The 26,201-nt window shown below is 38.9% G+C and overlaps 2 protein-coding genes and 1 long non-coding RNA gene across 13 annotated transcripts; 2 read left to right on the top strand and 1 right to left on the bottom strand.

Annotated features, from left to right (window-relative positions):
• Nucleotides 1-46: 46 nt before the first annotated feature.
• cN-IIIB (cytosolic 5'-nucleotidase IIIB) lies at nucleotides 47-2,294 on the top strand. Of its 2 annotated transcripts, XM_043410906.1 has the most exons (5): nucleotides 47-277; nucleotides 557-655; nucleotides 735-804; nucleotides 929-1,512; nucleotides 1,905-2,294. In XM_043410906.1, the coding sequence occupies exons 1-5, from the start codon at nucleotides 251-253 to the stop codon at nucleotides 2,004-2,006; spliced, it is 882 nt and encodes a 293-aa protein (XP_043266841.1). In that variant the 5' UTR covers nucleotides 47-250; the 3' UTR covers nucleotides 2,007-2,294. The 2 variants fall into 2 exon arrangements, with proteins under 2 accessions (XP_043266841.1, XP_043266842.1); XM_043410907.1 differs by lacking the exon at nucleotides 47-277 and having other exon boundaries at nucleotides 434-655.
• On the bottom strand, nucleotides 2,004-7,508 carry LOC122405865 (uncharacterized). Its single transcript, XR_006259841.1, has 2 exons — nucleotides 6,032-7,508; nucleotides 2,004-5,880 (listed from the first exon to the last, which is right to left on the bottom strand). It is a non-coding gene; the product is annotated as an uncharacterized lncRNA (long non-coding RNA).
• Nucleotides 3,872-25,502, top strand: LOC122405861 (uncharacterized). Of its 10 annotated transcripts, none has more exons than XM_043410895.1 (25): nucleotides 3,874-4,008; nucleotides 4,360-4,504; nucleotides 4,754-4,918; nucleotides 6,789-6,904; nucleotides 7,318-7,375; nucleotides 7,725-7,937; nucleotides 8,362-8,527; nucleotides 8,631-8,825; nucleotides 8,964-9,047; nucleotides 9,168-9,272; nucleotides 9,357-9,454; nucleotides 9,554-9,683; nucleotides 10,137-10,267; nucleotides 14,659-14,979; nucleotides 15,270-16,540; nucleotides 17,006-17,463; nucleotides 21,245-21,441; nucleotides 21,957-21,984; nucleotides 22,317-22,457; nucleotides 22,677-22,906; nucleotides 23,337-23,445; nucleotides 23,937-24,005; nucleotides 24,419-24,525; nucleotides 24,680-24,904; nucleotides 24,997-25,502. In XM_043410895.1, the coding sequence occupies exons 1-25, from the start codon at nucleotides 3,963-3,965 to the stop codon at nucleotides 25,193-25,195; spliced, it is 5,007 nt and encodes a 1,668-aa protein (XP_043266830.1). In that variant the 5' UTR covers nucleotides 3,874-3,962; the 3' UTR covers nucleotides 25,196-25,502. The 10 variants fall into 10 exon arrangements, 9 of the variants coding, with proteins under 9 accessions (XP_043266835.1, XP_043266830.1, XP_043266828.1 ...); XM_043410893.1 differs by having other exon boundaries at nucleotides 24,677-24,904; XM_043410899.1 differs by lacking the exon at nucleotides 4,754-4,918 and having other exon boundaries at nucleotides 24,677-24,904.
• Nucleotides 25,503-26,201: the final 699 nt, after the last annotated feature.

The following is a 26,201-nucleotide window of genomic DNA, read 5'->3' as shown; positions in this document are numbered from 1 at the left end:
GTATCTAGGAATAATAAATGAAGTGAGTTATAAAAGTATATGCTCGAGACAACTGTCTCTTGTCCTATGTGAAAAAAAAAATAACGGGAAAAATCTTGAAGATAGTCGAAAAGTGAGAGAGGGAGAGAGAGAGAGAGAAAAAGACCAATCTGCGAGAGATCTGTCATTTTATTTGGAATTCGGGGTTGGAAGCCCAGAAGTATGCAGAATTACAAGACCGCATGAGATTTTTGTACAGTTATTTCTAGCCATGCCTCTCGAAATGACCATCGACTCTGTAAGTATGCAGTATACGTATGAATACGTACCTCTATCCGTGCATCTGCATTTGCACCCGTAATATGTACAGCAACGTCACGCTCGAGCGCAATTATCTCTGACTTATTTTTATACACAAGATGCCAGGGCTCAATGTCATTGCGGGGATGTATGCTATACTCGAATTCTTTATCGTTTTCACTCTTGTCGGAGATACGCATTGAGATGCGGAGAAATACGACGACGATGAACAATGAAAAATTTTATCATCGAACTTGTTGTTTATTGTGGTTTACAGATTCCCTCCTTGAAGGGAAAACATGTTTACATGAAAAATAAGGATGCCGTTTTGAAGACCATCGACAAAATTCGGGAAGGAGGGGCATCGAAACTACAGGTTTCTATTATTATTATTTTTGATGTTACAACAATTTCACCAAATTTTGTGATCTCTAATTTGCCCTTGATTCAAACAGGTCGTCACCGATTTTGACTTAACGCTCACAAAGCAACATGTGGATGGGAAGCATTGCTTGTCATCTTTTGGTAAGTCTCCATGCACTATCGCTTTAGAAATTCTTTCCAGAATGAAATGGAATAAAATGAAAATTGATACTAATTGATAAAGAAAAACTGTGATTACAAAATTGTCAATTAATGTTTGTCCCAGGAATGTTCACTAAAAGTAAACAACTGCCACAGAACTACAAGGAAGCGTCGGTCAGACTGTATAAAAAATACCGTCCGATAGAAATTGATCCTAATCTTTCGATAGAGAAGAAAATAGAAGCTATGGAAGAATGGATGTCTGCGACTCATGATATACTACGTGATTTTGAATTTGATCCAAAAGAGCTTGATGACATAGTGAAAATACATGGCACGAGTCTGAGAGATGGTACAAAGAGCCTTATCGAGAGGCTGAGCCGTGCCGATGTGCCGATACTGGTTTTCAGTGCTGGTTTGGGTGATGTTGTCGAGGCTGTCCTAAGGCATCACGACGTGTTGTTTGATAACGTTAAAATTATTTCCAATTTCTTGAAGTACGAAGGCAACAAAGTTTTGGGTTTCAAAGGCACAAGACTTATACATGTGTTCAACAAAAACGAACACTCCATTGATCACGATTATTTCAAGTTACTGGAAGGCCGACGAAATATAATTCTTATGGGTGATATGACAGGAGATGCGAACATGGCCGATGGTGTAAAAGATGTTGACTCAATACTCAAAATCGGCTTCCTCTACGAGCACGTAAGAAACCAAATTGTATTCACTCAAAGTTCTTTATACATTTCAAATTATCAGATAAAGTAAAATTATCATTTCCAGTATAACTCAGTATTCGCTGGTATAAAGACTTAATTTACAGCGAATATGAATTTATTCGTTTATTGGTACAGCTGGAAACAAAGATTATTTATCGAATGAATAAAGGTTTTATCTTCAATTGAGGATTCGAAATCCACTTAAGTCAACGTAGTGAAAATTTTTTTGATAGATTTAATACTGCCAGAAATTCCAGATGTTATAAATTATACTTCACAGCATGTAAAAACAATTTTTTCCAAGTCGATCACTCTGGAAGAACGTCAAAATATCTTGAAACTATTTTCAATATTTTCTTTTTGTTTTTCATGTTTCAGATAGAGGAAAATTTACCACTTTATTTGGAGGCGTTCGATATCGTGCTGGTGGACGACCAAACGATGAACGTAACGACCGAAATATTGGAAAGGATTGTATAATAATCATTATTTATTTATTTATTTATTCGTCATTCATTGATTCCTCTTACATCGAATTATCGATTCGCTATGAATTTGCACGAGAGTTTAGCGGGAGCGCTGGTTACGCTTTCACACGTTGTTGTCAAACACGCGGTTTGTACGAAATAACACGTGGTTATATATACACATTAAAATATACGGATCATCTATATATTTATATATTTACATTGCGTTATGGCAAGTAAGCTCGGTCCATTGTATATCTTTTTTTTTGTACAACAATAAATACGTTTATGCGATTTAATACATTTGATATTTTAATACACTCGTGTCTTTAATACGGAGGCTATTGTTATCGAAATAAACGATGATTTTCAAATCCCCAGAGTTGTGAACATATTTTTTCAACGACAACAAATTACATCGAATTCCTTCCATATTAGCTTCGTCGTTTTTACGACTACCAGCGGTCACGTGAAAATGAAGCGTTTCAATGAAAAAGAAGAATCGTTTTCCCGTGTGAAAAAGAAAACGTTGATGACAGACAAAATTTTAAATAAAACATTAACATACTGAAAATCAACTGTCGAGATTGAATAAATTTTTTTTTTTTTTGCGAAAAGTAATTAAATCGAAGGCACACGGATTTGTGAAAGAGCAAGAGGGACTCTGGAGCAAACGAAGGGTGGGCCAACTACCTGCTATGAAGTGACAACAAAAGCCTTTCGAAAGAATAAAACTTTGGACGGGTTTGAATTTCCAGGTAAAACAATATTATGAGTAAATCCCGGGCAAAGTGATATATTCGGTAATAATATGAGTTCTGTTCTTCGAAATACTGTCCCTTGGAAAGTCACGCAGACCCAATCTTTTGTCAATGCGGGATTTAGCCTCGTTCGAACCGCGAGGACTGAAGGGACGACTCGACTATGTGAGAGAGACAATGCGAAGAAATCGCATGATCGTTTGGCTAACAAACTTGAGCCGATTATCGACGTGTCGTAAACGTTTTAATAGTTACCCTACATAAAGGCAGAGGGCTTGAATTTTCTAAAGAAAAATTCAAAACTGATGTACAGTGCTGCTGTGCGTACACAAGAAAAGCGGGCGTAAATACATCGACGGAGCACAACCCAACGAAGCTCGATTTTCGATCACCAGTTTCGATTTGTCTCTCCGGGTTGTCGCTTGGCATTTGTCTTCATTCGTATATTCCTGCTTAATATACCAACCTAAATTCTATTTATTTATTTCATTCAATGAACATATTTGTTGTACTACTGGACAAATGTGAAAAAAAAACTAATTTATTTATAAATCGTAATCAGTATTTAAGTGATGACACGTTTTGTGCTTAAAACCCGTCGAAAAAAAAATGCTTGTGAAAACATCTGTCAAAAATCCAAAATGACCGGTAACGTCAATTATTGAAATAATCTTTTAGTATCCAGCCAAATAATTTTGGCCGCTGCCGCGTTTTTCGTTTCATGCGATTTTTTTCACCTGGATTTGACGAAGGATTACCATCGCAACGCGCGCGACTGGCATTTGCAGTGTACCTCTTTCGTCTGCCTGTCGGCTGAATAGTAAACAAACATTTTGTGTCTTCGAGTTTACACTAGTATATAATAAATAAAAATATTAGATCCAAGTGAATAACAATAAATTGGTCACGTGGCCGCCATATTCACAAACGGATTTATTATCGTACTGGATTATTACGTTAGCCGTAGACGAAAACTATTGTGGAAATTTGTTACAAGTTGGTTATCGTGAAGTTGTAGCCCGCGAAAAGTTTCGATCGGAACTCTTATACGGATATAGAAGGGGTGTTTGTGCTACGTATTTTCCGCTCGATTGTGACATAATTTCGTTAAAGTATTAGCCGGCGATGCCGGTTTTTCCCTACAGTACTTATTACGCGTTCACTATTTCTGATGTAACATAAATATTGGTTGTCAAGAAAAAGGGACGATGAGCAACGAGTTCATCGAGATCGACCAGGTCGAATGGGAAAAGGGTAAGATCGATCAAGTCGCCTATTAATTAACTTTTTCATCGATTTCATCATTTTTTTGTACCCGGAAAGATGATGCACCGTTTCAATAAGCTTTACACCATCAAAATGTCTGGAAGTCTTGTTCTTCGTACGGAGAATATTTATTTTCATTTTTACATCGCGTTATACGTGCTTCATGCTCGGAAGTGGACTATTTCACTACACACGAATTTCATTGAGTTCAAGGATACGTTTTGTAAATAAGGAAAATTCAGGTCGTTTCTAAATTTGCATGAGTTTATACGTATGATAAATATGTGTACAGATAACCGTGTGATATTATATCGACGTATCGACAAATTTCTTACACAGTTGCTCGGAGAGTATTTTACGACTGTCTCGCATCGTCGTCCTCGTCGTCGTTTTCATCGCTTTCGCCATTGTCGTCGAGGACCAGCAATGTTACGGTCAAAACCCTCGTTGATTATATTGAAAGAATCGCTACCGGCAAATATAGGTAACGAAATTACATACGGATCGGTTTTTTATAGTTATACTCACGGAGAAATATTCAGGTGAAATATCCCAAGTTGATTTCTAACAGAAAATATTCTGCGTTTAAATGAACGAATAACACAAAAAATAAATTCATTTGAAATGGAATTCAAGTTTTGCAAAATTTTGGGGGTTGCATGTCGCAAACGATTTCCGTAATACGATCCAAGAAAACACGTGCGGTGTTTACTATCGAACGATAATTCGACAGAGATAAACATCTTCTCGATGAGCTGCAAAAGTCAATCGCGGAATGCTCGGGTGACGGTTGGGTGAATTATGCTTTGTTCAAAAAAGCGTCCAAGCGTTGGGTCACAAAGATACAGCAGCGTCGCGTGCAAGATGGAAATAATAATGTGACCAAGGACGATTCAAGGTGAGAGCACGTTTTCCTCCCACCAAATAAATTCGCCGGGTATTTTTTACGAAACAGTAACTCGGGTGATGTCCTACGTAAACACTTTCGAACCAACGCTTGTCAACGAAATTCGTCGAAATAGATCTTTTTAGAGTTTCAAACTCGCTCATTCAACAAATAAACCAAATTAAGGCATTTTCCCTGAAACTCAATAGAAAACAAACGTTTTAACCTAAAATTCTCGTCAATACACATTAAAATCAATTTTTTTTTTTAATTCCAAGAATCCGAACCGCTTCTACTCAACGAATAACATACTCTACTGAGAATTTTCGGGAACGCGATAAGAAAAAATGTATTTTGCACAATAAAAAGTACTGATTCGTGGAAAATAATAAATCTTACAAAATTCAAGTGAAAAACCGCTTTTCATCGGCTGCTTATAAAGCCCCGTTATTGCACAAGTGTAATCTGAATTTATATATCGTGGGTATAGGTGCAGCCTGTGGACAATTAAACTGACGCGTAGGTATATACAGTGACCTCTAGCAACTCCGGCGCGAGTGCACGCGTTGTTTTTATCAACCGGCGTGGTTTTATTTGTTTCTACGTTTGATCGACGATCGTACACAAAACTAATCCAACTTTTTCTCCTTCGACGTGAACTATACACGGAAATAGCGAACCGAGGAGTGCATATCTCGATGAATCGAGTTTCTATTAATTTTCTTACGCTGTACGTGTCGTACTCAACTTTTAACGTACTTTTTTTTTCTTTTCCCTCTTTTTTTGTACGCATATCGTTGGACGTAGTATATTATTCTGTCGCGCCTTAAGCTATGCACGATAAGCTCACAAAACAGCTATAACTTGGAGCATTGGGGACGCGTATGCCGCCTGTTTAATTTATGTCCCTTGTCGATTCACCAAATCTTCGTTGTATTCTCAGTATTTTCATATTTCCTCACGAAATTCTCCTTCTAAAATGAAAGACGGAAAATAAATACTTTTTTCACTTCAACAAAACTGATACAATCGAAGAAAAAGTTCGCAACGAAGCCGAATTTCTTGGTCGATTTTATTACTGAAGTGGCGAATTAGTGCTTATCTAAACTCGACACAATTAATCACCTTTTTTTCTCGATGTCTCAAGTCCAAACACTTTTTTCGAGTACATTACGATCAACCGAGAACATTAAGGAGATTATTTTGAGTTGTCTTAGCCCCGTCGATTTTCATTTTTTGACACTTTTTCATGAATCGAATAAAAACAAGTTTTCCTGTCACTCGAAAACCTTTTTTTCCATAGAAAAGGTTTTCTCTCGATCTTATTCTCGTGATTTATACAAAGCGTGAACCGCCAGACACGGGGCGTTCTGAAATCGGGGAGGCAATTCGTGAAATTTCACGGTTAAGAGCGAATCATTCGGTTGTTCAAAAGGGTGCAAGACTAGCCGGGAATCGTCTCGTTATCGTGAACTAATTATTTAGTGTGATGCGAGGCTTTCGGATCGTCGATACGTGTGCGCCGAACGCTTGTGTTTTCACCTGGCATCGAAACAGCGTCGATTTAGCCACACTCTTTTATAGCCTCTTGCGGACAACGCGCGCAGCGAACATTTATTCTTTGGCGTATTTTCCGTCCCGAAAGTATTGCGCGAGGAGGTTTTTTTTTCAGTGTAAATAATGCAAACGATTTTTTTCCTGTCGCTTCTTCTCGTCGATTCTAAGACAATAAAATAAATACCCGCGTGCCACGCGCCGTTCAAATTTAACGTCGCATCATAAATTCAACATACGTACGCGCAAATGTGTGTTTTAAGCGTTATAATAGCCCGGCCATGTATCGTTACAAGTCGGTGTGGTACAGTGATGATTTTTCCGGAAGGTCCGACGACGAGAAACAACACTCTGCCGACTCGAGCGACAACGAACGAGATTTCGAGATTTTGTTTGGGGAACGCCGCAGGAAGAACAAAGCCTCACGGAAGTCAGTCACAGTCGGTGAGTTCGAGCCCTTTTTTCCCTCCGTTTAAACGAATTATTGTAGCTGAAATTAACTTTTGGGATCTCGATTCGAGCAAGCTTGGAATAAATTCTCGAAAATATTATTTAAATTTATTTTCTATGAAATTAGCCATTTTTTAATTTTCCAATCGTCCATTTTCATCCGGATCTTTATGGCAGCCTTTTCCGAACCATATTTATCGAAGCACCAGTTCGCAAATATTCCGATTTTCCAATGTAACTTTTATTGTCAATAAAAACTTCGATTCCGAGAACGTGCTAATGGGATTTTTGCAAAAAAATATGAAAGTACTTTTAAAAAGCTTTTTATCGTGCGGCGGGAACGAAAAATCGAGAAACTTGACTCTTCGTGCGCATAACTGACACTACGATTTTTTTCATTTACACAGATTTCGTCGATCTTCTAAATGTGTCGAGTTACAGTCCGAGCAGCGACACGACACACGGGTGAGCAAACAGGTGTCTCGATTCCCGAATAATAAAGAGACGCGACGACGCTGAAGTTTCCAACGTTGGAGTCCAACGAAATGAATGAAAATAAAATGATTTATCCATCAGTTTTTTATTTCACGAATCATAATTGTGTAAATTGAAAAAATACAAAGTACAAATTCACCTGGAGATAAATTGGAGAATTACTGGAATTTTTTACTGGACAGTTTTTTAGATCATTTCGTTGGACTCCAACGTTGGAAACTTCAGCATCGTAGAGACGCGAAAAGTACGGAAGCTACTAAATTCTCTCGCTAAATACATATTGCAAGTTTGGTGAATGACATTCGCTGGTGTTCGTCAGGTGCGCGATGTCCGACACAGCCCCCGAGTCTCCCGACGAGGCCGACAGCGGCTGTGGCGTCGCCGTTGGCATCGGCGATGTACCGGCGCTTGATTTACGAATGCGAATCCGGAGATTCGACGAAGAGAATTCCATGCTCAGGGAAGATCTCGTCAGAGCTGAAGAACTCTCGGCTGGGCTACAGCGACAGCTCGAAAACCTACGAAAAAAGTTGTGAGTCGATTTTTCACTCGTTTCTCCACTCTAAATCAACTCAAATCCCATCTTTTCTCGAAATTTTTTGCTTCGATTCAACAGCCTCCGGTCACAATCTCGATCGATGCAAAGAACGTTTGAGCTCGATTTTAAATTCGAATGGAAATGAATTTTTGTACAAAATTCAAAATTAGTGGAAATTGATACAGTGGGAAAACAAATTTTGTTCGTCGAACCGAATCCACTGGGTTGAACACAAATATTGTGGATTTGACTGAATTTTTTTAAATGCCAAATTGTTTAGTTCATTCGTCAGAAAAAACAGTTGAACTCACTTCATTTTCGCTCACTCAAATTTTCTTGGATGAACAAAATTGGATTTCTCTGAACGAGAGAAAAAAACTCGAAAAAAGCATTGAATTATTGATTTTCGGAATTTCAGCGATCAGACGAAAGAAAAATGTCGCCAGTTAGAACGCGAGAACGACGAGCAGCAAGAGTTACTGCACGAGGCGGAGGAAAAGGAGCGGGACTGTCGATGGGCCTTGCAGAAAATGGAAAAAGAGAAAAATTCACTCGCGAGAAAACTCGACGATGCGGAGGCAGAAGTAAGAAATTCGACACTGGAAGATTCAAGGGCGGAGCAGATTTCAAACGAGTCCTGAAAAATCATCCCCTTTTAAAACTTTCTTCATTTTCATGTTTTTACAGAAACAACAAATAGCTTTGTTGGACTCACACTTGGAGAGACTAAAAAAAGAAAAATATGACTGCATTAGAGAACTGACCTTGTGCAGACAAGAACTTGAGGATAAACAGAGAGAGTGCGAACTGTTGAGAGACCAGCTTGCCCAGATAAGCGAAGTGAACAAAAGTTTACAAGAATCTTACGAGAAAAGTATTCAGGTATGTTTTTTTGGAAAAATGTCAGCCTCGTCGCGATCGCAGGTGAAAAAATCATTGAATTTTGTTGGAAATAGATCAATGAAATGCGACGGTTCTGATTATCATTGAGGATTTATCGAGGCGTTTTTTATGTTTAAGTGCTTACGGGATAAGGTTCAAGAATTAAAAAACGAAAAATTCGTTTTTTGCACACCAGACACTGTCGGAAGTCCTTCCGATGGAGTGAGTGTGTTTTTCATTTAAGTTTCTTTCATTCCGTTCGAAATCGTTGTAAGAAAAATGAGAAATTTTGCAAAATCAATACTCGCGAGCGAGGCAAATAACGAACGAGTTTCTCCGCAGAATGGTCCGGCTACACCAATTGGATTTCTGTACTCTCGCACGCCGAGTCTTTCCTGCAACGATGACGCGCTGCACGATTCCTTGTTCGAGGAATTAAAAGCTTCTGTGAGTAAAACAGCTGATAAAAAATTCCCTGACAGCTTTTCAAGACATTTTTCTTTAATCCACTTTTTGGATTTACTGCTCCAGGGATTTTCGGCGTCTAATGAGTCCAGAGTTCGCGAGCTTGAGGACGAGTTATCTTGGTACGAGGCGAACATCGGTCAAGCCCTGACTGAAATAAACAAGTGAGTTTTCTGCTCATTTATTTTCGCTTGTTTGCTGGATTTCTTACCGCTTTTACAGAATATTTTTACGGCGTTGACTCGTACAATCGAATTTTTCAGGGTGATGCAGAAATTTTCTCATGATATACCAAAATCCCAAGATCCCGACGCCAGAGTTAACGATACGGATGAAGAACAAGGTCCCGAAGTGTCATCGCTCTTGAGGAAAATTTCGGAGTTATCGAATGCGGTAATAAGTTTGTCAAAACTATTATTGAGCGTGCTATTCGAGTTATTGCACAAAACGAGTCTGGACGGAGAGAAAAAAATCTTTTCACGTTTGACAATTCATTGAAATACGGAAAATGTACTTTTCCGGGGTCAAACTTTTGAATTGACTCATTTTTCTGAAAAACTCAAAATTCCGCGGCTAAGATGACCTCGGAGTCGATCGAAATATGAAAAAACCGGATGTTCCGTCATTTTTTTTCGAATACCAAAAGATTCCTTCAAAAAGGCGGTGCAGCCTGTATTTAATGTTTTTAAAAGTTCACGTTGACTAAACGCAAAGAGAAATCTTGAATTTTCATAACAAAAAAGGCGACTCGAGCGTCTTTATCTCATTCTTTCCGGTTGACCTTGCTTCCTCCGCGATTTTATCGTTTCTGGCTTCGTCGCTAAACAGCAATACAACTTATTTCAGGTGAACGAGATCGTACGGAAGCCCGAGGTGAAGGACGCGAGTTCACAGGCGTCTACCGATTCGAGCTACACGAATCAACGACTATCCAGTCAATTGGGAATTCGTTGCTTTCAGGACGAGTTCAATTCTATGTAAGCGGAGAAGATATTTTTTCCATTTTCACTGAAACTCCAATGGAAAGCCATTTGACGCGATGGCCGGGACGAATTTTCTTTCGAATGAATTGAAAGAATCGATTTCCCATCGATTGCCTCATATTTTCGAGTGATCGAAAATCAGTCGTCGACATTTCGTTTGTAAAAAGTTACTTCATTTCCATTGCTCCCTTTTCGCGATTTTTTCCTCAGTAGTTCTCGCGGTGAATTATCATCTAAAACTGGAATAACTCATCCAGCTGAATTCCGGGGGAGTAAATATAGAAACGTCGCTCGTGGAAGGTCTTGGAGGGGAAAAAATGGTAACGAGTGACTGAGAAAGCAGAAAATAGCGATCGACCTTCCGAAGCTTGGGACGGGGTCAATCTCTCATAAACACTCAGGAAATATCGTTTCCAAATGACCTCGCTTTTCTTTCCTAAATTTGATTTCGGTGCCAAAATCATAATTCAAATAAATATTGCTCAAAGTGAAAACGTTCGAGGGAGCCAAGATCCGAAGATTCGCTTTTGGGATTCGAACTGTAGACAGAAATCGATTTGGAAAATCAAACTCAATGAGAATTCACGTGAATTTGATAGAGCATATTTCTTTACGGTTATTTTTGAAAAAAGAGAGAAAACCTAGGACCGGAATGGCATCCGATTCGCGGAAGACCGTCCCTCGTATTATTTTGAATTAAGAAACGAGACAGAACGCACTTTTGAGTCGTTGGCAAGATTACGTGACCGTTTTTAGCGTCGTGGTTTTGCAGCGCAGAACGCAGTGTAAGATGGTCGCACGATGTTTTTGTTCTTCGGACGAGCAGCGAGGGGAACTCAGATTTTGAATTCCGTACGCGCGATTGAGAATAGAAGTCCAGTTTTGAGATTAGCATAAGCAGAAAATAGACTCGGGATTCTCATTGCGGTACGTGATTTGTTCCAACCGTTTTCAATACCCCCGCACTCAGGTAGAAAAAAATTTACCAATTTGGCCTCCGAATGCAATTTCGATTAATAACCAGCTCATAATTCAATGAATGCCTGTAAAAGATGCTTTGACATCGATTAATCATTTTCATTCTTTATCGAGGTCCAGGAAGATTGCTGCGACAACCTTGCCCTGGGGATTGTGGCAATAACCGGGTGTAATCTTTCCTCGAGATATCGTCCCGCCACAACTGGGTTAATTCGAGCTCAATGAGAACCAGATGCAAAACCTACACGATGCAAAAATCCCTCGTGCTCGCATTTTCTCTCTCGGACATTCGCTCCCCATCCCTATTCCTCTCTGCCATATTCGCGGTCCGTTCTCTCTTTATTCGTACAATGCTGCTGATTCCTTTTGCATTAGATTCCAAGTCGAACGTGTATCAAATCGTTTTTTCGCGTTAAACTTTCCACGAGATATCGAGGATTCGTTGCTCCTTTTGTCGAAAACTCGTTTCACGCTTTTTTTCATACTTCCCTCGATCCTTGACGTTCTAATTATTCTTCGGTTTTATTTTTATACTCATTAATCTTGGAAAAATGATTTTTGAAGGTGCGATATTTCGAAGTGTTTAAAATCAATGGAGTTTTTGTTGAGGAGAGAAAAAAAACGAGCAAAATAAATGGTACGCGGAATAATGACCGTGCGGCTCATTAGCCAGTGTCCCTCTTGCTCAATGGCTTCCGAAACCTTGCTTCATTTTCTGCACGCAGCATACTTAGCACTCAGTCGATATTTCCTTCAATGTGCAACTCTATTGAGATTCTGAGAATTTGAATATTCACTCTCTTTATCGATTCGAAAGTCTCAAATCTTTTGTGCCCTTAAAAGAATAAATTGGAGTATTCAATTATTTTTCTTTCATCACGTTTTCCCAAAAAACCTTGACGAACTTCCGGCAATGTTTGAAAGCAGAAATAAGGCAGGATTCTATTGAAATTTAGTCGTAACGTGCTTCTATATTTAAAGACAACACTGATATTAACCCACAACGCCTCTTCCCACCGAATGATAATCCTGTTTAGCTAAATGCTCTTATATTTATCTTGCACCCACCACTTTTGCCTCGCACCACCCCCGCCGTCTCTTCATATCGGAGAAAACTCATTGTCGTACTTACCAAGCTCAGTTCCATCCCTCTCTCTCTCACTCTTTTTCTCGTGCTCGTCCCTCTTCAGTGAGAGTTAAAACAGTTTTGCACATGCCATCAGTCAGCTCTGGGATCTCGAGCGTTTCAACCAACATTCGTTTTTTCGTGTGATTTTTACCGCGCCCCGGTACGATCTGGTTTCATTTATTCAGTGTTATTTTAAATTGCGAAACTTTAGTGAAATTTCAGGTTTTGAACAACGGGATCGGAGGACCTGAGCGTTTTTTTGGAAGATTGAAAAGTTGGTGCGTTTGACACTTGAATTCCCAGTTTTTCGGCGGTCGATCGTGGGCTCCCGGAAAATGGAAATCGCCTAAATTTCATCGCTGAAACTCGTCCATCGCGCACCCGAATTTGGCACTTTATTCCCAAACTTACGAACACGAGGAGAGAGCTTTTTGGAATTTAAATTCATCGTGCTTCGGAGAAAACGCGAATTCTCTTCTGTATAAATATTCCCCAAAGAATTGTTACTTATTCCATCACTTGTACGCCGAACTCGTAGGCAAGACTGGCAAAATATCGCGAGAATAAACCGACTCGGTTCATTTGCACTGGGAATAGTCTCGGAAAAATTCTCGAACGCTTATAAAGTCAATATCGCGAAGCGTATGTGCACCAACTCCGGCGTTCACGTAACTCTCCTCTGTGTCAACAAACATTTTTCTAATCAACAAGCTCGCAACGTTTCTGTCAGTGACGTGATTTTTTCTTATTATTTCAAGTGAACGATGCTCGAGTGATTCTCGAATCGTCGGATTATTCTCAGCGCCTTATTTTCATTCGATTTTCATGATCGTTCGCTCCAACAATTTTTTCAAGCCTCCAATTCTCTCACCCTGTCAAAATTCTCTCGTGCTTCTTCGAGTCACTCGTTGCAGAATAGCGAACACTAGAAAGTGACGATAGTAAAATTCCAATTTCGGAAATGAAAAAAGTTTTAAAGTTTTCATGGAAGCGAAAAAACTCACAAAAATGTTTTTAAAATATTATTCAATAAAAAATTCGTCTTTTCGCCTCACCTGATACCGATTTCCAGAAAACCTGGTAGCTAGCTTCATTGCAATTTTATATTTCGAATTGAATCCTTGCAACGACTCAGAAATTGTACTATCACGTAAAGCATGTAAATACCTTGAGGAATAAAAGAAGTTGGATTTTTTCCTCATTGAAAACTAGTCGAGAATGGTCGCTGCATAACGATTGAAAGAAAATATGTAAAAGTAGTATCAGTGGAGTAGAGAAATTGGGAAAATGATGAATTTATTGAAAATCAATGAAAAAAAGTGAAATTGTTAATTTGTAAACCTCACTAGTCGTGGGAATGTTTTTGCGTGGCCTGCCAAGTACATTTTTATAAACGAGGGGAACGTACGAAAGGTATATAGCAAATTATAGTGACGCTGTGATTCAAGCGACAAGGACGGTTTCATTTCGCCTCTTGATAGCTTGATGGTTTCGCTCAAATCGTGCCTCGTCAATCGCGCGCACCAGCGTTAGGATCGTCAATTACTCTAATTAATACGAGTCGCATGCGCATCTTCGGCGTTTACTTTATTTGCGAATTGGAATTTTCAAGGCCTCGAGCGCTTTTCAATTATCAGCGTTCAATTCCGTTTTAATTTATTCAAATAATCCTGGCGCTTGTGATTATTCAACAAATTAAAAATCTTTCACTCGCTATTCATACTCGTATGAAAAGTGTGAGAATGCGAATTGCTAATGAATTAAAGTCGGTGCAATCGATTCAGCATTTTTCCTTTTTATCTTTGAGAATCGTCATTGCAGAAACGAATTAAGTGCAAATGAGATACTCGGTTATTTGTCGCAATTAGAGAGTTTTCAGGATGATGCCCAGGGTTGACAAACGTTAACTGGCTCTCGTTCGGTTACGTCGCGTTGCGTAAGAATCTGATTAGCGAAGAGAGTCACACTGAGCGATAGGGTGAGGAAAAGCTCGCGCGAGTCCGAGTTCGAACTATCGACTCGAACCGTTTTAACCACTTTTCATCTCCATCGACATTTCTCGTTTATTCCTGAGCTTTATTGTCGCGATGTATTCGCATAAAAAAATGTAAATAGCGGTGAAAAAAAGGGAGAAAAAAATAGTTGCTTTTGGTCTTTCTGTTAATATTTCGAATCGAAAGTACTGAGATTAGTGAGCGTCGGATACGGGACGCGAGTGGTTTCGAAATCCGTTTGTGCAAAACATGTCGCTTGACTTTTCTCATATTTTATTTTCCAGACGTGAAAAAAGGGAGCGTCAATCAGAGAAACAAGAGAATTGGAGTTTTCAACGCGTCAAGGACACTTTTGCGGGAGCTTTCTCGATGAATACGCACTCCCTCGGCGACTGCGGGGACGTCGAAGAAGCCGAAATTGCATGTGAAGCCGTCAAATCTGATAACGATCGCTTCTCAACTTCCTGCTCCATGTCGACTGGCCTCGGGATTCAAGAGCACACCATTATCGAACCCATCGTTCAAGAACTCGAGAGAATAATTCAGTGCACGAACGAACGCGAGGAAAAAAACACGGCTCATACCTCGCCTTCTAAAAACCCCAGGTTATTCATGTTTTCAACAAAAACGACTATAGAAATCAACGTTTTGTAGAAAAAACGTGCATTTTTTATGCGAAATGCATTCCGCATCGCTAAAGACTTTATTCAATTTCCATTTGAAATAAAACAAATGCTGACAGCTATAAAATTCTAAAAAAATCTGATTGCATGATTGAAAACAAAAAATCTGATTGAATAACTCGAAGAAGGAAATCAAGTTTGTTTATCCACCAATTTGACCCATATAACAATGCAAAGTCGCTAACGAACACTTCGAATTATTGATATTACAGGTCCAGATGCATCTATACGACGGTCGACAATTCTGCAGCAGACTTGAATTTAAACCCTCCGAAGAATCTGCAGCCCGATTTTGCATCGACTTACGTTATTTCGTCGGGAGGTGGAGACGGATTGTTACGAGGAATGATAAATAATACAACGTTGAACGACGATTTTACGGTAGAGCCGATCGCTCAACTGGTCAAGACATTATCACTGTCGGAGGATTCAAGTAAATTAGGTGCTAGTTCGTTAACGGAATCAATGATAAAATCGAACACTTTGGAGAGTGAAAAAATCAGCAAGACTGAAGCGATACCCGAGGAGAGGAACGATTCAGATTTCATCGGTACGGAATCTGGCGGAGCAGCGGTCGAAAAGCCATTGGAAAAAAAAGTAGACAAACCGAATGGTAACATCGTAGATTATTGTGAGACGCCAATTAATATAAATTTGCGGAATAGACCGAAACGAAAAATTTCCGTGTTTGATCGTTCTTTCGACATAGATACGCTGAACGACGAGACCGAACCAGGAGTTTGTTCCAACACTTACAGACTGACCGAGCGTTTGATGAGTGCACCGTCCGAGCAAGAAAAGAGCTTGGACGAAGAATCGTTTGATTCAGAAAGTATGAAAAACTCTCAGAGTAGTAAAAACTTTTTATTCAGTTATCGTGAAAAAAACGATGAGAGCGATTCCTCGGATAACGTTTCACCGAGCAAGGGCCACGATTGTTTTGATTCCCTGACAGAAATCGAAACTCCGAATCGATCGAGTCAGCGGCCTGTTATCGCTCCAACTAAATTGAAGCTTCCCTCCGTCATGGAAATACCACCATACGCTCCAGTCGCAACATCAACGAAATTCAACGACGAGGCTAAGAACTCGAATAATTATGAAAAGAGACAAATTTACGAGAAAAATCATTTTCCCTCGGACGTGAGCTCCATCTCGAAGGACATGAACAGCTTTGCCAACGATTTCACACGACCGTCTAACCGAGATATTGGGAAAGGAGTGACTTATCGCAAATCACCTTCTTCCCGACAACTTAATTTTTCTAACTTTCCAGTTCTATCACGAAACGACGATACTGACTCGACCAATCAAATGGCTCAAGAAGAATCGGTCGATCTTTCGAAAAGCGTTTCTCTCCCCGATGTCGAATCAACTTGCAACGATTTCACGTCAAAAATTCCTGCTGCTCAACCCAATGCGAAACCTCCCCTCTCGTTGACATACAACAAGCCACAGACTGACGTCCAAACTACTCATGCACGTAAGGATTGTTATATTTTTCATGCACTTCATAATTGTACTTCATATCGTTCTGGCTAACATCATGCAATTCCTCTACAAGAAACCATAAAACATTACAATTTAATAGAATTTTAAAAACGTTCCGAATATCGGTGATGAATAATTTGAAGGGTGTAATATCGTGAGTTTAAAATAATTATTGCTCGATAAACAACGACACGATTCGTTTGATGATTTTGGAGTTCTCGTCTGACTTTGAATTTCCTTTTTCCCTTTTTTTTTTGTTGACTGTATTTGAGGGTTCGTTCATTGGGTTTATTCGAGGTGTCGTAAACGCGGAGATGGAACGTTCTACTGAAAAAGTATGCGAACAAAATTACTTCCGCTCGAAATTCGCCTCTCCGATTCAATAAGAATCTCACTCGCTGTAGTGCTTCGTAGCTAATTCGATATTTATTTTCTCTTTTCATTTCTGCGGTCACAGGCGATCCTTCAAAGCCCGGAGGTTTGTGGTACGGTCACGTCGAGGAAGCCGTTTGCGGATACGAAACGAGGGACGACAACGAGAGGAACGCTGCGAGTTACGGAGGCGGCGTTACTGGGTCGGCGTGTATCCGTCGCGAGGGTAAAGACGAAAAAGCAAATGTCTCACCGGCGGCAGTAGCGCTCGCGATGTCAAGCGGCGAGGATAGCTCGGACAGTGAGTGCGGTCCAATGGCGATACGAGAAAACGATAACGCACATTGTAACGTTGGGAACGAGACTCGCTCGATATCACCGACCGTTTTGAATTTTGTTGGCGGCGCGTTACTCGGTACCTCAACACCGGCTTCGATAAATAACAACAATGAAAATTGCAACAATAACAATGTGAAGAAACTCGATGACATTCCGGATCATCAGACGAAAAAGTCAATCGTCCCTAAACGAGAAAAGCGTGAGGTAAATAGATTTATTTTTTCTCACTTTTTTCTTTCATCGCTTCCTGAAAATTTCAACACAAATGCTGAATTTTCATTTTTACTATTATTTTGTGAAATTTATCCATTTTTTTCTCTCTTAGGCTTTCATATACTGCTGATTTAATTCGTGATGTAAACTAACAATTTTTGTATGAGTTGTCTTTCAAAGACTCGTAATCGCCAAGCGTGTACTGTCACCGCACGATTCGACCATTGAATTTAATCGAAGGTGCTTATAGACGAAAAACAGAAAAAAAAGGGGATCAATCGTCGTGTACTTTATATTTTCAATCCACTACCTTGACCCTGAGGGGGCCTTGAACTCGAAAACGCATTCACCGAACACACGGTCGAATGAATTTTACACTGCCTTTCGTTATCTACTGCACGATGTCAGAAAAGCTAAAGGTCATGTTTACATGCCCGATCGACATTGACGAACAAACGAATTCGATGAAAACTGTTATGAAAACTTAGCGTAAATAGTATAAAAATGAACGAATGCTGTTTTAGAGTTACCAGTCACAATTTTATTGTTCGTTATGAGAAAGGCTAGAATCTCAAATAGGTCAAATCGGATTGGATTTCTTCGTGCTCGCTCATCAGATTGAAATCGCGTTCTTTGCCAATGGAAGATTGTTTTGTTTTCGTTAATTATAACCGAACCGACTGTCACGCACTGTGCCTCTAAAAACAATCGGCGATAATTAACGACCAATTAAAACGTCGCCATCGTTCAGAGATAGAAACTAGCGACAGGCCATTTGTGCTCCAGATTCAAACGCTAGAATTCTATAAAACGATGTAGCGATGTACGACCAGAAGAGGTCGGAACGAAAATAAAACTCCACAGAAATGTTCAAGATTCCGTAATAATTCTACTGAAAAATCTCGTATCGTTGCCCGAAATAGCCCTTCCCCGGTACTTCGAAATCAAGTTGTTATTATTATTGCTAGCAATTCCAACAGTTTTGGGGAAAACGCTTGAAAAACTCTATTTAATAAAAAAAAATTGTTTTCCTACATTTTCAAGGTTCTACTCGTAGAACTTTTTTTGTTACTCAATACTTACGAAAAGCAAATCATCATCGAGGTGAATTGGAGGGATTGTCAAGTTGAACTGAAAATTTCTCGTTCCAACATTATCACAAAATTTACATTCTTCACGATGGTTTTGAAGATTTTTTCCCGACATATTTGAAAGCTTGTTGAAAAAATAGTGATTTCCTTTTCTGCAATTGATCGATTGATTTGTTCACAACTTAAATCGTGGTCGAAACAATCTCGAGTCAACCAGATATTTCGAATATAAACAAGATATACCTTCAAACGATAGTTCCAAGCGATCTATGATGCGGTATTAAAAAAATCATTGATCAAGTTACCGAGGGGGCTTAGACGTATTTCTGGAGTTGGCGCGAAATCCCTCGTATCCTTTATACATTAGCCATACCTCGTTTAACGGAGCCTCGGGGCAAGGTCGAAAAATCCATTTAGAGAGCAGTTCACTCTTGTAGACTCCATTCTGCGTGTGACAAGATCCAACTATTTATCACTTTGACAATGCAATACTGTAGAATCTCAAATTTTCGAAACAATTCCACAAAATTATCAGATTTACGTTAATTTGAGGATAGGTAAAAAAATGGGGGAAATGTTGATAAATCTTTAGGAAATTCGGGCAAAAAATTTCTGCCGAGTGCCCAGTCGTCTTTAGGGATTTTCCGAGCTTATTATAGACGGAAATTTCTTCAATTGGATTCATTCGATAAAATAATTAGCAAGCAGTATTACGATCACGTTTTAATGCACCGTGCTAATTGGCCTGAAACACGGGGGAGCCCTGGGGCAAGGTCGTCGCGGTTAGCCTTTTACACCGGACGAGAACTTATTCGAGAGTTTCTCCCGTTAAGTCTCTGCACTGTTACGGATATTCTTGTATCGTGTGAGTGCGTGATCGAGTGTGCGTCCGTACGTGATTTGCTCTTTGTTACAGACCTTCGAATTTTCTTGGATCGTTCGGGTGCAGCCTCGGAATCGAGCCGAGGTAAATCCGAGATCCCGGATGTCGGACGAAAGTGTCGAAGAGAAACTTTGCTTTTGGAGACTTACCAACAGCGTCCCCGACTCCTGCGATGATCGAATCTCTTTTGGAAAATCAAACGATCTACTTTGCTTCTCATCTCGAGATTCATTCGCTGTCAATAAATTCGCGAAATTTTGCATTGTGTAGAACGGCACTTAGGGAAAATGGACGAAAAACGACGCTAGCGATGTTAGATTAAATTTTGAAAAAAATGTCGAGTCGAGAGTAAACGGAATTCGCGAATTTAGTCGAAAAATTTCCTTCGGCCATCCGGTTCCGATGTATGAAGCTCCGTAAACTCGGAGACTCTGCGGTAGTCTTTTACAGAGTAAATATTGCATTAACCGTTTGTGGTGAGGCTTCAAACGCGGTGAGAATTTTCCGTCGCTTTAAATCCCAACGTCTGGGGAGCAAAATCGAAATTTGTCTGCCTCCAAAGCGACTCTCAGTCTTAGAAATAATATTTGCTCGCTCACGTACTAAAGACTCCACGAAATTATGGCTCAGAAATATTTAAAGTTGCAGAAATAAATGTATTTCTGCACACACGAGCTTATATTTGTATATTCAATTCATACTTCCGTGATAACTCTCGCCAACACATCCGCATCAACAAAACAGAAACGGTTATCGAGTAGATTCCTCTTTTTGCTCCCTGCAATCACGTTATAAAATGAATAATACAGTTGAAAAGTTTAAACTGTCTCAGAGAAAACTCGTACACCGAGCCTTGAATCTGAGTCGTATTTTTTCTCGATTCTTCTCCCTTCAATCCCTCGAATTCGAATTACTCCAAATTTTTTTGGAGCAATCCCGCGCAGGTTTTTCGCTGTCAAAATTTTACGATTTTTTTTCATTCATAAAAATAAAAATTAAGAATTTTTATTATCTTTGAATGATTTAAAATTGTGTAACAAATAACGAGTTCCGACTTCTTCAAAATTCTTTGGGTATGAAATTTTCGAAAGTCGTTCCTTCCAAAGCCATGGAAATCTTTCATGTCCAATGATTCTCCAACGATTTTTTGAATTTTGCATTCAGAATAAAAATTAGAAATTCTCTATGGTCAGAGGTTCTCGTTTTTTCATATTTCCGCTTGAGCAAAACATGCTGAATAAAGTGCTTAATGGCGAGGAGTCATTTGCGGCAATAACACTTAATCATTTCTGGTTCCTAGATCTTGCTTGTAAATAATGCATAGTGCAGGATTTATGTCGAACAAGTTCGTCTGTAAGCGAGTGGAACGACTCGATAGACTTGCGTCTTGAGAAATTATCAGTTTATATTTAGTTGCAGCGAACCGCGTCCAGTGCTATAAAGTGTTTAGCATTTTACTATAATGGAGGGAAAAACCGTGTTCGAATCCGAGTTATGAATCGTCAAATGACATCGATCGTCGAAAGAGTCGCGTTTTTTAATCACAGATGTAGTCTCCGTCTTTGAGTGTTATGTAGAGCAAATCAGGAACATTCATCATTTTTTTTCTTCGTTTAAACGGTTTTTTTTTAGTCAACAGCATTAGTATTCGCAGCGAATATTAGTAATTTACAAAGAATGAATCTATTACAGCGAATTCAAATGAAAACTTACCGAAGAAACTTTCGTGGCGATAATATCAAGCGAATAAATAAATTCGAGAAATCTTTAAGTTAATTTATCTCATTTATGCTTTCAGAAACCGCACACCATTCGCAGATCTTTATCGGACAGCGGATGTGGGCGTTCCGAATGTCGCTGCCGCTTGACCAACGTTGTTTCATCTCAAGAAGAATTTAATAAAGAAGAAAATCGTCCCGCTGTTTTCCCGAGTCTCACTGATGCAAGACTTCAAGAGTCTGGCATTGCCAAGCTCCCGAACAACGATGAACTTCGGTATACGAGCCTAGTCATTTTACTTTCATTTATTTCTTCAAGCCCATTGCCATGTTTTCACAATTCGAAAGAGGAGAACCTTTCCTCCTTCTTGTTTTATTTTTTTGTTTCATTCAATTTTCAACGCTGCTCCAGGCATGATCGTACTTTAAAACTTACAAATAATTTCTATTCTTGGTAATTATTGATGAGAACAAAGTTTCTCGTTAAACAAAATATGAAAAATTAAAGTGAGAAGTCGACGGGGATTTCTGAGCTTGCAAGAAAAAGCTTTTTCGAAGTTGTTCCTTCTCCGTGGAAAATGATGAATTTCATAGGAATTTTCGGGTGCGAAAAATATCGGTGACTTGCGATCGACCTGCAGCGTTGAGAAAATAAACTTAAGCTACTTGACCAAATATTCCAATGATGATCTATTATTGGCCTCTCGCGATGCAATAGTGAAATAATATTTGCTCAAGAAACTGCGACTTTCCTATGATTACTCATTACTCTTTTTTGTTGTGTATTTTCAGAGAAAATCTTCCCGAGGCTGAACTCGAGGTAATTACAACATTTTTACGATTTTCTTAAATTTTCAAGTCAAATTCATCACTTTTTATCTTGAATTTTTCATTTGCTTGTCATTTTATCGATAGATATTCTGAGAATTTTGTAGAAAAAAATTGTCAAGGTTTCTTCATCAGTGATTTTCATATTTGAGCCAAGTCAGTATTTTTGTCTTAAAAAATAATCATTCGAGTTCCGAGCTACAAAACATGTAGTTTCAGACAAAGTTCTTATGAAATCATGGCCTCGTCAGCTCGAAGTTTTTTAATATCACGTAAATCACGTCAATGAAATCCTGAAATTTGAAATGCATTTGATTTTTGCAGCGAAAATTCATCGCTCTTTCGGTGGGTCTGGTCACTGATCGGGTAACGTTACATCGACGAGTAGCACTCTCTATTCGCCAGAGGGATCAATCGGAGAGGAATCTTAGCTGTGAGATTCAGAAAATGCATCAGGATATACAGGCAAGAAAAACCAACATTATTTCTTCAAAGAATTTAAACTTTGTAGAAAAAAATTTGGCTTTGAAAAATAATATTTTTTGCAGGAGTTTATTTTAATGTTAGAAATTGTCTATTATATTTATCTCATGAAAAAATAGAAGCAGAGGACACAAAAATATGTAAATTTCAGTATAATTGGTTTATGAGAGAAAAAAAAATGAGTGAATTGAACGCGAATAGGATCTAGCGCCACTGTGCATCGATCGAGAATCTGTCGAGAGAGTCGAACGTGTCAGACATCAGCTCGAGATGATAAACCAGTGCGCTCACAGAGTTTCCTGCACAGCCGAGACTCTCGGCGCGGTACATCAGGAAAACAGAATCTCCAGGGCGGTTCTACTCGCCGATCGTTATCTCCTCGTTCTGAGATCCAGATGTGAGAAATTGGCTCATGACCTCTCTGAGACCAAGTGAGGATACTGAATCCTTTGTCAGTCTGTCTCGTGTGGCATTTGTTGTCCTTTCCGCATTTCCTTTTTTCCACATTCGTTGATCCCCAGAGATATTTTGAATAACACGTCCGATGTTTCTCGAATTATTGGGGGAAAAATGTTGACGATCGAAAATAATGTTGACAATTTATCCTAAAATTGTTGGTTCAAGTTCGTTACGAATTCCTTTTCCTATAACGCTGTGATGGCTTGAAAAACGAAAAGTGATAAAAAAAATTTCAAACGATTGATATGCTGGGGCAGTGAAAAGAGAAACGAGAAAATCGCACGTTCAAAGAAAAATCCTACGTCCAAGATCTCCAATCCTGTGAACAAATTGTCTCGAGACAAATTTCGTGCTCGAAGCACGTTATTATTGTTCTACATACGTTGCGCAACAAATTTGCAGGCGTATCCTGACGGAAAATAACATCGTTGTTGAGGATCATAGCGGGGAGCTCGGTGATGATATGCCACGAACCCGGTATCGGGGAGTCCCCATCACTAATCGTACGATGGTTCGAAAATACAGAAAAAAATCGTCCGCTGCTTTTGTTATGCTCGCATTTTCGCTTCTTTTTCGCTTTTATCTTTTCCACAAATTCCTCAAGTTTTTATTTTCCGTGCTTGGTTTTTCATTGCAGGTGCATAGTCGGTTAGCTTAAAAAGTTTTTTTTAACAGAAAATTCTCTTTGGTGCTTTAATAATTTTTGTTTACGAAGAATCTTCGATAAAAAGCTCTCTTGACTCGCTTACTCATATGTTCTCATATTTCAGCTGTCACGTTTGTCCGAAGTTCATGAAAAGACGAAGATAAATCAAGAATACCATAAACAATATTGTTTGGTGATTTTCCTTGGGTGCTAAATATCGAAATCGTTAATTTCACGCAACGCTTGAACGCTATGAGCACTCTTGTTGAAACATTTATTTTCCAGCTTTGAATAGCTTCACAATCGTCCGAACGCTCGTTCGGCTAATGAGATACGTTTTTTGATTTTTTTTCTAGATGGCTAGGAGAAGAGCTAGCATAGCAACGATATTTCGACCGTTGGGCAACTTTCAGGATGGCACAAAGGCAACGAGAATATTTTGTTTGTTTTTTACTCTGTGTTTTGTTCATTAATTCGTCTGTTTGGTTTTATTGTCCACTAATACGTACATTTATTTTGTAATTTTCATTTGCTTCTACTAATGAGCGATCTCCGCAGCATTTGAAAGCTTCAGTTATCAATCTGGGCTCGATGAGTTTTGTTTTTTATCATAAAGAATAGCACGTATCATTTCTTCAATAAGTTTTAGTGCCTGTGGTATTTCTTAAAACTTGAAGCACACGATAAAGACGTCTGGAGACAGCAGTTGGCTCTAACTCGCACGATCATGGCTTCATCGATATTGATATTTATATACAAACGTCACACTCTTGGAAAAATTCACTTTCTACCTTTATTAGAATGTCAATCGTTAACACGAGTTTATTTTCTCATGCAGGACGGCTTGAGGCAACGAAATTCCGTATCAGGAAGAGTTACCCTCAGAAGACCCTCGCTGAGTGCCGAAGTTCAAAAATGGGAGGTGGAAAAACTCGATCGCACGGAGTGAGTTTAATTCTTTATTTTGCAAACGATGAATATTTCAAAATCTATAAAAACGATTGGATGAAATTTTTTTCATAATATTTATCACTAAAATTATTGAACTTGAAACATCAAAGATAAAAAATCTAATATTTAACTTGCTTTTGCCCAGCAGCAGTTCCAGCAGTATAGGGGAATTACGTGAAATATTCGAGCAGGCTGAATCTCGTAGGAATTCACGTGAGGAAAATAACAACGTGTTGCGTTTGCATTCGAGTAATTTGAATATTCGAGCGGACTGCGAGCAAAACAGCGAGATTGAAGTTTGGACGAATGCACGAGAAGAGTCCGTGCCAGAATTACCAGTCACTCCAAACGGATTTCATGAATCGAGACACGGGTGAGAGCACGATTGTTTATTAGCCGTTAACGCCGATTCTAAGGAAGCGAAAATGGCCGAAATTTACAATCGCAATTTTTCTTCTTTTCTAGACGAAGCACCACCGCTTTTGTTCCCTGCTGGAAAACGATGATGTGGTGCATTGTAATCTCATTCTTCTTTGGCTTCTACGTCAAGCACGCTGTTTCATCGTCCAGCGAATGTTCGAGCTCGAATCTCAAATGGTGGTCCATTGAGGAACTCGTCGAACGTTATTTTTCAGCGCAAAGTAATTCACCGAGGCCAATATGAATAAGCGTATTCAGTTTGAAACGTATTTCAATGAAAAACTAAAACTACTTATAATAATGACATAATACAAGTGTGTAACTATCGTTACATGATTACCCCTGTCCCCCCTCCTGTGAATTATGAAGTGTCAATAATTATTACTGTAATACGTGCAATGACACTTCGATCTAAAAAATCGTTGTGGTATTTGAATTGTAAGAGGAATAATTCAATTTTGAATATAAAAAGCAACGATAAGAATATATAATCATTGTGAAAAGAAAAACGAAAGATATTTAAATAAACAGAATAGACTGCTGGTACAGTTCTTTGTGCAGTGTTGAGCTACCGATGTTAAATGCACGTAATTAAGTGAATCAATTTTACGATGATATTTAAGGAGGGTGGATCACGAAATTAAAATAATCGGAATTTGATAAAATTTGGTGGTAACATTCTTTGGCATCAAGTGTACAATAGTACATTATAACACTAGGACGAAAAAGTTTTTCGCACGCGTGTTATACGAAATTTTATATTACGAGGTGCGGGAATGGGGGTATTGTGTACGCGAAGCGTCCATTTACGTACCGCGTGATATAAATACAATTTTTTTCAAATTTTTTTACCACATGGTTATCGAATAATTGAGCGTTAAATCGAACTTCTTATGCACGAGATGTATAACTGTATTTATGTAAACTCTGTGCTTATACACGTGAACTTTAGTGTTCAATTACTCGAAAGCTATGTGGTAGAAAAATCTAAAAAAAATTATATTTATATATTTTTAAAGAATACATTTACCAAATTTTATTAAATTCTTATCATTTTGAATTTTTTAATGTATTTAACATGGTTTAGCAACATTGTATCGTCGCGATCCACCCTCCTTAATAGCAGATCGGATGCAATCAGAGGATCCGAAACGAGCATATTTCGGAGACATGTTTTTACGCGAGAGCATATTCTACTATGGTTTGCTCACGGATTGCTGCTTCGAGAGGAAAGCTGATAGCGACGTAAC

This window comes from Venturia canescens, chromosome 2 (genome assembly GCF_019457755.1).
Source record: "Venturia canescens isolate UGA chromosome 2, ASM1945775v1, whole genome shotgun sequence".
In the NCBI taxonomy this organism is placed as follows: domain Eukaryota; kingdom Metazoa; phylum Arthropoda; class Insecta; order Hymenoptera; family Ichneumonidae; genus Venturia; species Venturia canescens.
Note: the sequence above shows the minus strand (reverse complement) of the source record. Positions and strands in the feature narration are given on the sequence as shown.

Excerpts from the sequence above, each read along its gene's own strand:
- cN-IIIB (XM_043410907.1), top strand. The coding sequence starts at position 512 with ATGAAAAATTTTATCATCGAACTTGTTGTTTATTGTGGTTTACAGATT. Across the intron at positions 656-734 it reads GAGGGGCATCGAAACTACAG|GTCGTCACCGATTTTGACTT; the intron begins GTTTCTATTATT and ends TGATTCAAACAG. Across the intron at positions 1,513-1,904 it reads TCGGCTTCCTCTACGAGCAC|ATAGAGGAAAATTTACCACT; the intron begins GTAAGAAACCAA and ends TTCATGTTTCAG.
- LOC122405861 (XM_043410893.1), top strand. The coding sequence starts at position 3,963 with ATGAGCAACGAGTTCATCGAGATCGACCAGGTCGAATGGGAAAAGG. Across the intron at positions 9,273-9,356 it reads TCGAGGAATTAAAAGCTTCT|GGATTTTCGGCGTCTAATGA; the intron begins GTGAGTAAAACA and ends TTACTGCTCCAG. Across the intron at positions 24,905-24,996 it reads TTTCATGAATCGAGACACGG|ACGAAGCACCACCGCTTTTG; the intron begins GTGAGAGCACGA and ends CTTCTTTTCTAG.